This window comes from Crocodylus siamensis, chromosome 5 (genome assembly GCF_052110815.1).
Source record: "Crocodylus siamensis isolate JL-2025a chromosome 5, ASM5211081v1, whole genome shotgun sequence".
NCBI lineage: Eukaryota > Metazoa > Chordata > Crocodylia > Crocodylidae > Crocodylus > Crocodylus siamensis.
In genome coordinates, this window is record NC_143399.1 from 133772131 (window position 1) to 133785901 (window position 13771).

Genomic DNA, 13771 nt, shown 5'->3' on the forward strand with positions numbered 1-13771 from the left:
TTAGCTTGTATTTCTCCATTGTGCTCTGCTTCCCCCACAACAGTCAAGCAACTAGGAGGAGACAATGCTACTAGCTATGTGCATCCCACCCCAGATTTAGCCTGAGATGCTAATCAAGATAAATGGTATAAGAGGCATCCCAGCTTCAACTCCGGAGCTCTTTTTAATACAGCCTTGAACATGGCCAATAGAAAAGAACCAAGAACCACAGGGATATTAAAAAGATCATCATTATATTGTGTGCAAGCTACAAACATTGCCACTGGTTAGAGGAATGTGCATTTCTTGGGTGATATTTAGATGTCTTTTCAAATAAGTCAGTGCTTCCAAGCAGAAGACTTGGTTAAGAAGGATCTTAAGATTTTTTTAGGCTGCAACTCCATAGATCCTGTCCTCAGAGAAATGACTTGTGAATCAAGTCTACCAACTTCAGAATTTCACCCCTCAAGCCTTTCCATCATAGGCAGTTATGCACGGACTGATGTCAAAGGCTTGACTTTGAGATAAATTTTGCCACTTAATGTATTGCATGCAGAAAAACCTCAGCTCGAGTGCTGCAGGCCAGTCGAGATCACTCACCTGTTCTCCATACTGTAGGCTGCGAGTCATAGACTTCAGGGTTTTAACAATCTGAGCCTTTGTGGCTGATGGGCTTTCCAGATTTTCAAGCCCAACACCTTCAAGCAGCTTCAGCAGGTATGGGACCAAATCTGCTTTTAGAGCCTACAATGCAGAATCATTTAGGGATATTTAAAATTTAATTGGCTGATAACATTTGAATGTACATTCCCTTCTTGTGCCATCTCAGAGATTAGCAGTGTGCATAATGTAGGCTTTTCCCCTCCTGGGTTGTTGCCTGGGAAATTACAGTTTGTATTAGGAACTTATCTTATTCATGGTGTAAAACCAAGTTAGCAAGAGGATTGTTAGTCCAGCACTAGACTGACGTGGGGAAAATGATCTCTAACCCTCCGACAAAAATCACACCATGCTCAGAGAAGTGGGATATCAGATACTGCAAGCCAAGAAATAAGGCTGGCTTCTAACACTGAAAGTAAGTGCAAAGGAAACCGCTTGAAGTGACTGTTGTATAAAGTGGCACAACAGCTTACCTGGGCTACTAAATCATTTTGCTCTTTTTGAAACATTCGATTAAGTGCTTCACAGGCTAAACCGATTGTATCCGATCGCCTTTTCATTCCATTCATTAGAGGACCGATGGTCTCAAGCGATGCCATTGCTCGAATACAAAGCTACATAAAGAAACCAAAATACGTATCTAAAGATCAAGCAATTTTTTATAGCACTAACTTGTAGTGTAAAACTGCAGATCTACCTTTTCAATATTCCTTCCCTGTTTTAGACTCAGCCATGATGGCAGCAGGCACCAGTTGCTTTTTTTTTTTAAAAAAAACACATCATGCTTCTCATGATCAGGATGAAATAAGCTATTTGCTATCTAAGTCAGTAGATTAAAGAGAAAGTAAGCATCTATGGCTAGAAGCTACAGTGAAGGAGTATAGCATCCTGCAGGATGCATGTTATGAGCCCTGGAAGATTTTTACTCTCCGGGTCGATAGGTTGGCATAAGCTTACACCTCCGCATACCTTTCAAATAAAACTTCAAATTCAGTACCTCGTTATCTGACAGTATGTGTATGACACGAATGGCACTTTTTGGAATGGCATTGTTCTTGTGATTCAGGGCCTGGATAATCTTGGGAAGGTGACCAAGTGGTGGAAGTTGATCTGCTAGCTGAGGCTGAGCGCTGAAGAGGCACACAGTTGCTGTTGTTATTGTTTCTAAGGTTTCCCCCTGTAAAACATGCTGGTCTTGATAAAACAATTTAAGGCATTTCAGATCAGAAACAGACAGTATCATTGCATACAATTTTTTTTTATTTTATTCGTAGCTTAAGTTTTCAATTCAGAAATAGTCTTTGGACCATATTCTAGACTGCTCACAGATGTTTAAAAACAATCAAAAACACCACTAAAAAAAAAAAAAGAGACTCTGCAGGATCCCATGCTGAGCCTAGTGCATGCCCAAAAGATGTACTGCATTGATTGGACTCAGCTCATCCAACATCTGTATAGATGGGGCATTTTAATAGGGCTTTTTGGGCACTTATCTAAAGCTGATTCAACTGGCTAGTATACAAGTGCCAAAGCAACCCACTCAACCACCTGATCTATCTAGACACTGTGGAGCCAGGTTGAACTAACATGCTGTAAAGCAGGGGCAGGCAATTATTTTGGGCAGAGGGCCACTTACTGAGTTTTGGCAAGCCATCAAGGGTCACATGACAGGCAGCTCAGGGCAGATAAATATTAATTTTTTTTAATTTTTTTTTAGGGGCCCTGCAGGCCAGATAGAATGGCATGGCAGGCCACATTTTGCCCACCCCTGCTGTAAACGAACTAACAGTCCAGTGAAGCATGTTTTGGTAAGCAGCCCTAATGTCCAGAATTGACTTAAACCCAGTATTGCTCCAAGAAACAAACTGGATTCATTTATTTGCAGGAGTGTGTACACATACTCACTAAAAAGCCACCCCCACAGATAACAAACTAGATAAAAAAGTAGAAGCAACTGAACACGACCGACTATCTAGACCAGTGGTCTCCAAACTTTTTTGATCATGCACCCCTAACAGTAAGAAATTTGAGCATGCACCCCCAATATATGTATATTTATTTATTTGACATACAGACCGAGTGAGGGTTCCAGTGTCAATCCGTATATTAAATATTTTTTATATATACGAAAATTTAAGTTCTAATATTTTCTTCCCACACTCCAATGGATCATCTCTTGCACCCCCTTGGGTGCATGCACCCCACTTTGGAGACCACTGATCTAGACAAGGGATCAAAGTCAAATTAGAAATTTAAGTGTAGAGTACTTAATTGTGGGGAGGGAATAACAATACAAACCAAACCCAAATTAACTTAGTGCCTTATTGTGGGTACAAACTGCACTGGAAAAAACTGAGCCACTAAGATTCTTGAACAGCAAGTATTCCTAGGTTTTTGCCCACCTAGTCACAAAAAAACCAAAAAAAACCCCCCAGACTGATGGGCAACTTCTTACTTTTGACTCTAAGTTTGTTTAAGCACACCTGAGCTAGCACTGAAAGTAAAATGGTTCAAATTACCGCTCAAGGAAAGCCATTACAGCACAAAGCTTGGCATAGGCCGACTACCCAAGTACTTACCCAAGGTCCTAGATGAGAACCTGCAGATGGGTTTTGCAGACTGCTACATTAAGTGTAGCAACATGGCTATATATCCAAACTAGCTATTTTTGACCAATATTAGTTTTGTGCATGAGCTGCAGTGATACCTACATTTAGATTTGTTGTTCATTTCCAGATGCAGTTTCCAGCCTCCTTGTAGTATTCCCTGAACCCCACTGAAGTGAATTGGCTTATTCACCATTTAGTTTCAATTGAAACTAATGATTTTGCTCACCCCCACAAGGGTGAGCAAAATTAAGTAATTATAAATTTTGGATACAGTGGATTAATCAGATTAGAACAGCCAAGCCAGTTCTGGAGTGGCTATGGAACTGTACACAGTGCATGGAACCCATGGCACAGAACAAAGACCTGTGAGAGAGTGCTTATGCTAAGCAAGGCCTAGCATTAAAAAAAATGCACTAAAACTCCCAGAATGCTTCAAGGAGGTTGAAGAGCCAGCGACTGACATTCTGGTAATCACTTTCTGACCCTTAGATGAAAATACTGAACTTCTGACCTTTAAACAAATGATAAAAATAGCAGACATGCCGCTTACACTGTTAAGAATAGGAAACTGCATGGCTAAACCGCAATGACGAAAAAACAACCGCATATTATGTCAGTTTTGACATTTTAACCCTGCAAAACATATAGATGAATAATGTATTTAGGTTATAGAAAATTAGGATAAGAAATATAAAGGTCATTAAGAATTAACATAAGAAGCATAATGATTATAATACAAAGCGTATCACCTGATATTATAATATAGATAAGTTAACTAAATAACCAATAGAAGTAAGAATTAGAAATGCATATGTATAAGTGTTATCATATATAACTAATAGTAAAGTTATGTTAGATGCCTCGCTTCCACCATGGGGACAGTTTTGTATCTTTTGCCTAAAAAAAGATAAGGGACTCCTTTTAAATGAGCTGTTGACCAGTTCTGAGACTACTGAATCAGGCAGCCGCACCTAGCCTCCGGGTTAGAGAGCAAGGGCTTGATTTGGGAACCTCGTGAACCAACAGACCTCCTTTAGTTTAATGACTTTGTGAAACAATAAAAGTTTTAAATTGAACAGGTCTGAGCCTGTGCTTAATTCCGTCCTATATAATTCGGCATCGAGCTCCCACAAGACCCATTTCTCAGCAGCTTCCAGAAAATAAGTTTCCCTGCGAGTTGCGCTAGACACTTCTCTCCAAGCAAGCCAGTGTTACACACTTGAAGAAACTGTTTGGATTTGCAGAGATTTGTCTATTTCTGCATTAGTAGTTTTTAAATGGAAGAACAGCTCAGGAAAATGACAAAAGCAGAATCAGTTAAATCTTATAAGAGCTAAAAAGTCTTCTTACATGGGGGCTGTTTTTCTCCAGTAGTTCAGTAAATTTTTCCAGCAGTGCAATAAGAAATTCTCTAGGTTTCCTTAGAACCCAGGCCGGCTGGGCAATGAAGATTCTTAGGAAGACTCCCCCTACTGAAAGTTCACCCTCTGCTTCACCATACACCACAGCAAAGTCCTCAGGCAACTGTGAAGTGGACAGGAACAGGGAGTTACATTACAGCACAAGGAATCAGGCCTCTAAGAGGAAGCAAAGAATAAACTTGCAATCCACTTACTCGTTTACTACCACAATTATGTTAAAATGAGAATTGTACACACCAGAATAGAGCTGAGTGCAGTTAATCCCCATTTTCTTTGATCTGATGCATAACAGAAGGTTTGAATGAAAGTTTGAATTAAAGTGAATTTTTCCACCAGGCTCAGCAATTTACATTCTCTCCCACTACACCAACAACGAACACAAATCGCAGCATTAACACAAAAAAATTATTTGCTGTGCTGTTTAACCAATCCACTTCTACATTTAGTTGCATTTGAAGACTCAATAAGCCATCTTCTTTTTAAATGGTTTCAGTTTCTTGACACACTGCACCAAGTGTTAGGAAATGCTCAACTTCACATTGCAACCAAATTCCACCTGTTCAGGTATTTAAAGTTAAGCATGAAACCAATGCAAAGGTGTAGTTAATTTTCCTACCAATTACCTTTTACTCTTTCATGGTCTTAAAACAAGTTAGAAGAATGGATGAACTCGAAAACTGTAGGCTCCAACAACTGCTTTATTTACTCAAATTCAAGATGAGATTCCTCCCTCAACAACTACATGGGGGGTGGGGAACCAACCCTTCATCTTACATACATAGAGGAAACCTCATTCAATACAATGAGTATCATTAAACTACTGCCCAAAGCAGCATGTGCTCAGTAATGAAAACTAGCTAGGAAGTTGATTAAAATGCAGCCAGCACTAAGCACGACTAAAAAAAAAAAAAACCAAACAAACAAAAAACAATGAACAAAACCATGGACCATATATGTTTGAGCAAACATACTAATGGGAACCATGTGCATGTGTGGTTGGGGGGGGGGTAAAGAAAAGTGGGCAGTTGCTTCCCCAGGAGGGAACTGGCACAATGCCTGGAGGTATTGCAGTACCAGGCCAGCCAGCACTGGGAGAGCCACAGCTGGTCCTTACCCTCCCACTGGTATCAAAAATGGTTGAGCTCAGCCAAAAGGCCGACATGCTGATGGGAACCTATAAGGGTAGATTAGTGCAGCCCAACTAAATAAGATATATGGTAATGCCCATTCCATGCAGTCCCCCTCACCACTGGCTGTTGTCCAAGTCATGATAAGCCACCATACTGCATACATTTGGATTTCTTCTTCACTCCCACAGCTGAGCTGCACCTTTTCCATTTCCAATTACTCCCATTTCTTCACCCACCTTAAATGTCTGGCAAGCATCACCAACAGACCCCCAAACAGCTGACCCAGGATCTGTTGCCCCCCCCTCAGCCCATCCATGAGGTACAGCCAGATTAGGCTGCCTGCACCCCACCTGCATATAAAATTTCTGGAAGATCCCAGGACTTGTGACAAGAACACCCAGTTTCAGTTGGGGAGGGTGTGGAGGGGGGTAGGTATATCTGGAGTGCACGCATGCACACCCCCCACCAGTCCCAAGATGTGGAGTCACCATGGCTTGAAAAAACTGTTGACTATTGGGGTTCAGCCCAATTAACTACATGATAAAATTATGAACCTTTTGGCTGTAGACCATCATGCACAGTTTGTACTATGCATAAGTAGGTACAAAAGTATTGCTAAAAAGCATGTTTATGGAGTAACTGTTAAAACTTGCAGCAGTTTCAAGTTAATGCATTGAGTTAAATGAACTGAGTCTATGGGTACTTGTAGCATTTAGTCCATGTACAAATTACTTGATACATGTTTATTTGAAAGGTTAGTTTCTAAAGTTTGCCCCTCACTTACGTGCTCAGTGAGTGCACCATCTGATAGTAAGGGCGGGGGGATGGACTATTTGCCACAGAGGGAAGTTTATTTATTTTTACTTGGAAGGGGGAGGTAGTGGAAGGGGGACAAAATTCAAAGGCAAAACTTCCAATAGTTAGGTTCTGTACCTGAAAAATTATGGCCAATTTATAAATTTTCCATATGCAGAATGGGGGGGGTCAGCTTATTTTGAGTAAATATACAACCAACCAACTCACTTAAGAATAGTGATCTTCACCTCAAAGTCAACAGTATCCTAACAGCTTTAGGAAACAAGAACACAATTGTACCTCAGTTCTGATCATTGTGAACTCTTCCAAAAACCTGAACTCAATATTAAGTTCTTTTCTAATTTAGTTTCAGAACCAAGTATGTTTGTAGCCCGTCTCCACATGTCAAGTGTTTGGGGGAGAAGGGGCATGGGCGCAAGGGTGCATGTGATAAAGTTTCACATTTCTACTTTTTCTGTCTTTATATTTTGAAGTCCCAAGACATGTATTTTTGCTTTTACCTTCCAGTTTGTGTCAGGGTTGTCCCTCTGGAGTTTAAAGTGCCTTTAAAAAGGGAAAGAATACACTTTAGAAAAAACCAAATGTGTTTAGTTCCGCAAGTATTACAGAAAAAGTAAATTTTGGCTCACCCATTAAAAACTAAATCCTATGCCTTCTAAATTCTCTCCTTACCACGCATGGATCATTGTGCTAAAACTGTCAGAGGTTTGAGAACAGCTTTACTTAGTGGCTTTAAAGAGCAAGCAGACTAAAGTACTTCTTTCCTCCCCATCTAGGCTACAGACAGCCATCTAGAAGTTACATGATCTACCTCACTTTGTGGTCTGAATAAAAGGAGGATTGTTTGAGTTTGGTGGAGTTTTTTCCCCTCTCTTTATACCACCCCATCCCCTTAAAAAAAAAAAAAAAGAGCGACAGACTGCTAGGATTTTTGTAGGGACTAAAACTAAACAAGCTCCTCTCTCAGAAAATATGCATATCATTACACAAAAAGTCTACATACTGTAGCATCATTTCCCGAACTGTTGTTGATACTCTCTCCCTGGAGTTGTCGTTCCAAATTAACTCGGGATTTTCATGTGTTCCTTCAAAAATGTGAACAGCAGCTTCAGGGTTGTCTCTCATGGCATCCATGAAGACCCCAGGTAGAAATTTTGTTAGTGTAATTCTAACCTACAAAAAAGCAATCCCAGAAGCAGTTAAATCTAGCAAGATCAGGTTTGGAAAAAAAAAGTTCAACTCAAGTACCTGTATGCAACTGATCTGAATCCACTGCATTCAAGACATAAATCAAGACCATTAAAGCTAGTTTCAGTCAGTAAGATGCAGTGTACGATCCATAATTAGTCTAAATACAGATAACTGACAACAAAACAAAGCTGAAATGATGCATCAAGGTGACTGATGCCACTTCTAAAAAAAGCTGAAAGAAAATTCTAGCCATAAGCTTAATATCAAATTGTTTAGTTTAAAAAGTTTGTAAAGCTATAAAAAGAAGAGATCTTTTACGAGTGGCTTTCACTGTTAGGAACACCCGACTGACCAGCTATTTAAATCTCCCTTTAATCTCCTCCTAGAGGCTTGTTTTGGTCCACACTGCAAGCCAGTTACTAGGGATAGAAGCATTGTGCACCAAGTCTGTATTCAGCTCGATTTGTGTACATAATGCATATTGCCTATTATTCTTAGTCTAGACTTTAGATGAACTTCCTTTGAAAGACTAAACATATTTTACCTTATTATACCAATTATTGCAATGGAGGTTTGAGAAATTCAGCTGATGTAAATAAGCTAGTGAGAAGGGAAGACATTAAGTACGTTGTAAATGCCTAAGATAGGGAGAGCTCCTGGGCAGATATAAATTTATATTTTACATTCTAAAAATTGAAGCCACTGAATTGCTTTACCTTTTTTGAATAAGATATTGGAAGGACAGAGTCCTTCCTAAAAAGGCTCCAGTGTAGGCATGTTAATGTGCTCTCACTTACCTTTGGACCTACTAGCTTATCTGCAGTCATTTTGGCAAAAAGCTCTGCTGTCTGGGCTCGGACTTGGGGATGAGTCGAGTTGCAGAACATATCTAATAAGTAGATTAAAGCACCTGTGGGGTAAAATGGGATTAGGCAGATTTTACTCATCACTATAGTGAGAAACCAGACTCTACATCCTGCTAAATAGCAGAATACAAACTAACAAATGACTATCACAGCTCTGCAATGGACTTTTGATCTCAAGAGTCTATTTTCAAACCATTTGAACAGGAAAGGTTACCGTACCTTTTGCCATTGCTTCTTTAATTATTTTTGTACTAGACGTCAAGGCATACAGTGTTTCAAGCACAAGCTGCCGACCTGTCAAGATTAACAAGCATTAGAAACCGTTCTTACTGTTGTGTTTAGTTGGATACTTCTTAAAACTAAACAATTTCTGATGTTGACATGCTTACTAGAAGGGTTAACAAAAACTACCTAGGCCAAGAATCTCCGTTTTGCCTATTTAGACACTGTTACAAGCTTTACAAGTGCAGGTACAGAACATGCAGCCAATAGCACGATATGGCACACCACCTTGTTTAAAAAAAAAACCACTCCTATTTTAGAATGGATTTCAGGAGGTTTTTACAACTTATTATTTGGCATGAAAACAGCAGAGTCTAGGTGATCTTGAACATGTTACTGAACTTGTGATTCAGGTAAAAACTATTTGTAAGTCATAGCTATTACACTGTTACTTTTACCCTCCTCACCTATGCAGTTTTAATCCAAATCATGTTAAGAGAGCAAATAGTCATATTCCAGTCAATTTTCACTAGTTAATCAAACTTTGTTTGTCAGATCTCAGAAGACTATGCAGTACATACTTGAAGGGAGTGAATGCAGGAGGGCCAGTAAGTTGGAAAGAACCATTGCCTCAGCAATGTTGTTGACACATTCATGGTTACTAGTCACTATGTTCACTACCTGCAAAAAAACCCAACAAGAGTTATTAGAAAAAGGAACTCTCCTGGCTTAACTGCAGAATTAAACTGCTTGATGTTTGTAAGAACAAACGCAATATTTGCATTAAGTACATTTTCTTGAGGCTACATGGCTTAGTCTCTAGATCTGGTATGGACATATGGACTTATTTTTGCTTCTGCCCCCAAACCACTGTGTGTATTTTATATATAGGACAGGTAACCACATTTCTATGCCCATCTCTTATCCATCTTCTTTCCCCCTCCCCACTCCAGTGCAGTGACCATCACTGTATCCAGATACAGCATTCAACTTCACCATGGGACAAGTGTTGTTAGTACCTGAAAACTAACAGAAACCCTCACATTTGCACTTCAATATTTTAAAACCCAATACTGAACCTAGTTTATAGTGCAGAATGGTGTTGACTCAGCATTACATTACCTTTAAGAAATGTTTCAGAGTACCTTAATAGCCTAGTGATTAGGGAAAGCTAGGAACCATTGAAAAAAAGGTAATACAGGTTCCATTTACCAAATGAACTTGAACCTGTTAAAAGCTGAAAAAAAAAATTGAGGGTTTTTTTTTCCTTTTTAGAACAGTAAGACACCCTATATTTAAGCACTGCTATATAAGAATATTAAACCTCAATTACTGGTCAATTTCTGAAGAAAACAACAAATCACTGCCCAATTTTTGGATGGAAAAATTCCTAATAAAAGCAGATATAACCACCTAGCCTACCTACATCTACTTGGCTCATCATGCTGACTACATTCAGCATTAGTACTATGTACTATGGTTTGGAACAAGGAATGTTGTGTAAGCAATTTTCTTTACTTACCTCCAGAGCCAACTGCTGCACCTGACCTGCTCCATGGACACGCAGAAGGGAAAATATTAACTTAAAGTGACCTATGCATTCACATTCAGAACCTACAGAAGAAGAGAGACATGTTGTTTGCCCATTTGAAATAAGAGCCTAAAATAGCAGCCAAATCATTCTTGTTACACACAAAATGCCTTTGACCAAGCTCTGGAACACGGGAGTCTTTCGTCTCTAGTAACTAACACAGGACATTCTGGTTCACTACTTAATTGGTTTATGACTTATTTGAGCTACAGAAGCCTCAAGCCAACCTGCAGTATTTGTCCCCTTGCTTTGAAATAAATATAGGTTTAACTTTGGTTTCCAAGTGCATACAGCTGCTCAAGTAACAAGGGAAAGACCACAGAATTCACACTCAAGATGTTAGGAAGCAGCAAGCACATGCCAGACTTGATAGTTTGTGCATTTTCCTGGTAATATACATATGCATCTGCATGACTAACTTAAATTCCCAGGCACTTAGAGCTGCTTAATCTTTCAAGTCAATTGAGTTTTCACAAGAAGCTTCTTAATGTACTTGCCAAGTTGGATCCTACCTGGGTTGTGTTTTATGACATTTCTCAGAGCCTCCAAAGCCATTTCAACCCTCCGTAACCGGTCTCCATGTTGGTCAGACTCTACTTTTCCAGTCTGTGTTATCGCCATTAATGTGTGAAGGTACTGTGCCTGTGAGCCTATGTAATCCAAAAGGCTTGCAGCAAACGCCTTTGGAAGCTTTGAAATATGAGACAGTAGTTAGTTAAAGTCAGTTAAGACTCTTCAGCCAAAAGGCTGTGTGTTTTAAACAGTGAGGTACAATAAAGCAATTACTGAAAGAATGAGTAGTAAAAGCAAATTTCCAAAATTCAGGACATCAGCAATTAATTTAATTTTCAACCTTTCTATGCAAACACCTCCCCCCCATTTTAGGGAAGTAGTAAACACCAGGTGTCTTTTTGGCATGTTGAAAGTTTAGGCATTATGAAGTTGCCATATACTCATAGCAGCCTTCAATTCCTGGTGTAAATCTAGAGCTCACTGTCTTCTGTGCATCTCATTTAATGTATTTAATGAAAGTTAAGCATTGATCAGAATAAGCAAAAAACAAGTCACCTTGGTCATTTAAAAAACAAAACAAAAACAAACTTTCCACCCCTACCCCCACAAAAAGCATAGGCGGCTACAAAAAAAAACTGTGGTAGCAAGAAGTCAAGCAGCTAATACCAGCATCAGCCTGCTAGTATGCAGAGTTTTGATAAAATCTATTTTGCCAGTGTGACAAGTTTTATTATGATGTTAAGTTACAGAAGATGTAGATGTCCAGAGCTTAAAAACACACTTTTCTAGTAAAGTGTATGTACAAAAAATGTCATGTGATGCAAGCTGTGATACCCTTCACTGTTTTATTCGGTAGGGAAAACAAACAAGCCTCAAGTATCAACTTGTTTCTTTTGCCAATTGGAAAACCAGCAGAATCTCACCTCTAGCTGGAAGGTAGGGACTTCATTGTAAACTCTAACAAAAATCTCCCCCACAATAAGTTCTTTTGCATGGTCATTGAAGACAAATTCAGATCCGTAGGTTTTGTCACAATCACCCTTAAAAAAAAAAAAGGGAGGGAAGAAAGATTGTTATTTATGAAAAATTACCAGATTACATTAGATGTTGAAGAACAGCTAGTACAAATAAACAGCAGCAACTCTACTGTTTCGGGGAAAAAAAAATATCAAAACTAAAACTTTATGCTGAAGAGTCAAATTAAAGATAAAAACTTCAAGTTAGCCGATTAAGGACTCCGACTTGGTGAGACGCTTGCAATTGTATTAGTAATTTTTGTACTAAATTTTTAGAACGCCACTTGTCCTTCTACCCTGCCTTCTACATCTGAGGCTAATTGGTTCAGGGGCATGAAATTTTAGCCAACCTACTTTATATCTGGTATTAGGAGAATAGTAGGAAAGACTAAAAACTTGGCTGTTGCCCACAAGATATCATGCCTCTCTGAACCAGTTGGCTAAAAAGGTGCCATCCTGCCTTACCCCCTCATGGTTGTCTGTAGATTAAACAGCACTAGCCACCTCAGCACTTCCAGAGCAATTATCAATGAATGTTTGGATTGACTGACACTCGCATGGTAGGATGGAAGTACAATATCATTAAAGAAGTTTTACATATTTATCCCCCCAAAAAAGATTTTTTTTAGGAGTGCCTCACTCTTTTAACCATGCTTTCTTGTTGCGATTCCAAGAATTCAAGTAGTTCAGCTCTTGTCCCATTGTTCCAGATCAAGTAGGGGTTCTCCGTGTTGCTGTTGAGCATCTTCAGAATCTAGGAGGCGGCATAAAGAGTTAAAAAGCAAAATTTCATATCAAAAAGGCAAATTAAAACCTTGAATTTTACAAGGAAAGCTCATTTTTCTTTTCCTTGTATAAGGCTTTCATAAAAACTACTAAAAATTCAAAACAGCCACAGGTTCAGGCCAAGGTTTTCAGATACCAGAAGCCTGCATGCACAACACAAATACATATTTTGCACTAATAGTTGCAGGAGTTCTCCACTTGGGCTTTCCAGAAGCACACAAGACCATACAAGTTTCACCACCACCAGTGGGCTAACAGTAGGCCAATGCTTCCTGTCTGAGGCAGATCTCCTGCTCCCTCCTCCTTTCCCTACATGTTCTGAACCCCTCTCCACATTTCAGGAATAAACCCTACCTAGCTTTTACTTGTCCTTACTCCTCAACCTTTTCTTTATTCTAGATAAAAAGCCTACTTAAAAGTTATCACATTCCTAGCAAAGTGCTGAGTACAAAGTGTAGCACTGCTCTTTGGGCTGCCACCCTTTTTTATTCTGGCACAGTAGGTAAGAATGATGATCATCCAAAGGCAGGGTGTCTAGGAGAGAAACTCCCCCCATCCATTATTTCATTTGCGGTACATAAATATCTGCTCTTTACTGCAAGGTACTACCTAACTCTTTATTGTTAAGGACTATCTAGGTCAAGGCCATTTCAAGCCTACTCATACACCACTCATTCCATTTTTACCCCACTGGTTCTTCACCCGTTTTGTAAGAAACATTTTCAGAGCCCTGTAAAAAGAGGTCTTAAAACAAGAACATCTTTGCTCCAATTCTACATTCGTTCTTGGATCAACTGAGTTCAATATACAACACCATCACCTTATTTGCCCCATGATTTACTCTGATCATTAGGTTCCACTGCTGCCCTTTTCTCCATCATTAAAAAAAAGGAGTAACACCACCCTGGATTTTGCCCCTTTGTTTTTTTTAGCCTCATACTGTCTGTCCACTACTTGAATTCCTTACTCCC

The 13771-nt window shown here is 39.4% G+C and overlaps 1 protein-coding gene across 3 annotated transcripts in view; it reads right to left on the reverse strand.

The window, feature by feature from the left end:
- Window positions 1-13771, reverse strand: part of DNAJC13 (DnaJ heat shock protein family (Hsp40) member C13) — an 88620-nt gene that overhangs the window by 4769 nt on the left and 70080 nt on the right. For 2 of the 3 annotated variants that reach the window (XM_090046374.1, XM_090046375.1), the window contains exons 43-55: window positions 12655-12768; window positions 11922-12038; window positions 10998-11175; window positions 10417-10508; window positions 9476-9575; window positions 8892-8966; window positions 8604-8716; window positions 7619-7788; window positions 7116-7158; window positions 4599-4772; window positions 1637-1816; window positions 1113-1253; window positions 580-723 (exon numbers count right to left, since the gene is read on the reverse strand). In XM_090046374.1, coding sequence (XP_089902500.1) covers window positions 580-723; window positions 1113-1253; window positions 1637-1816; window positions 4599-4772; window positions 7116-7158; window positions 7619-7788; window positions 8604-8716; window positions 8892-8966; window positions 9476-9575; window positions 10417-10508; window positions 10998-11175; window positions 11922-12038; window positions 12655-12768 — 1641 coding nt within the window. The other variant, XM_090046376.1, reaches the window with a different exon arrangement.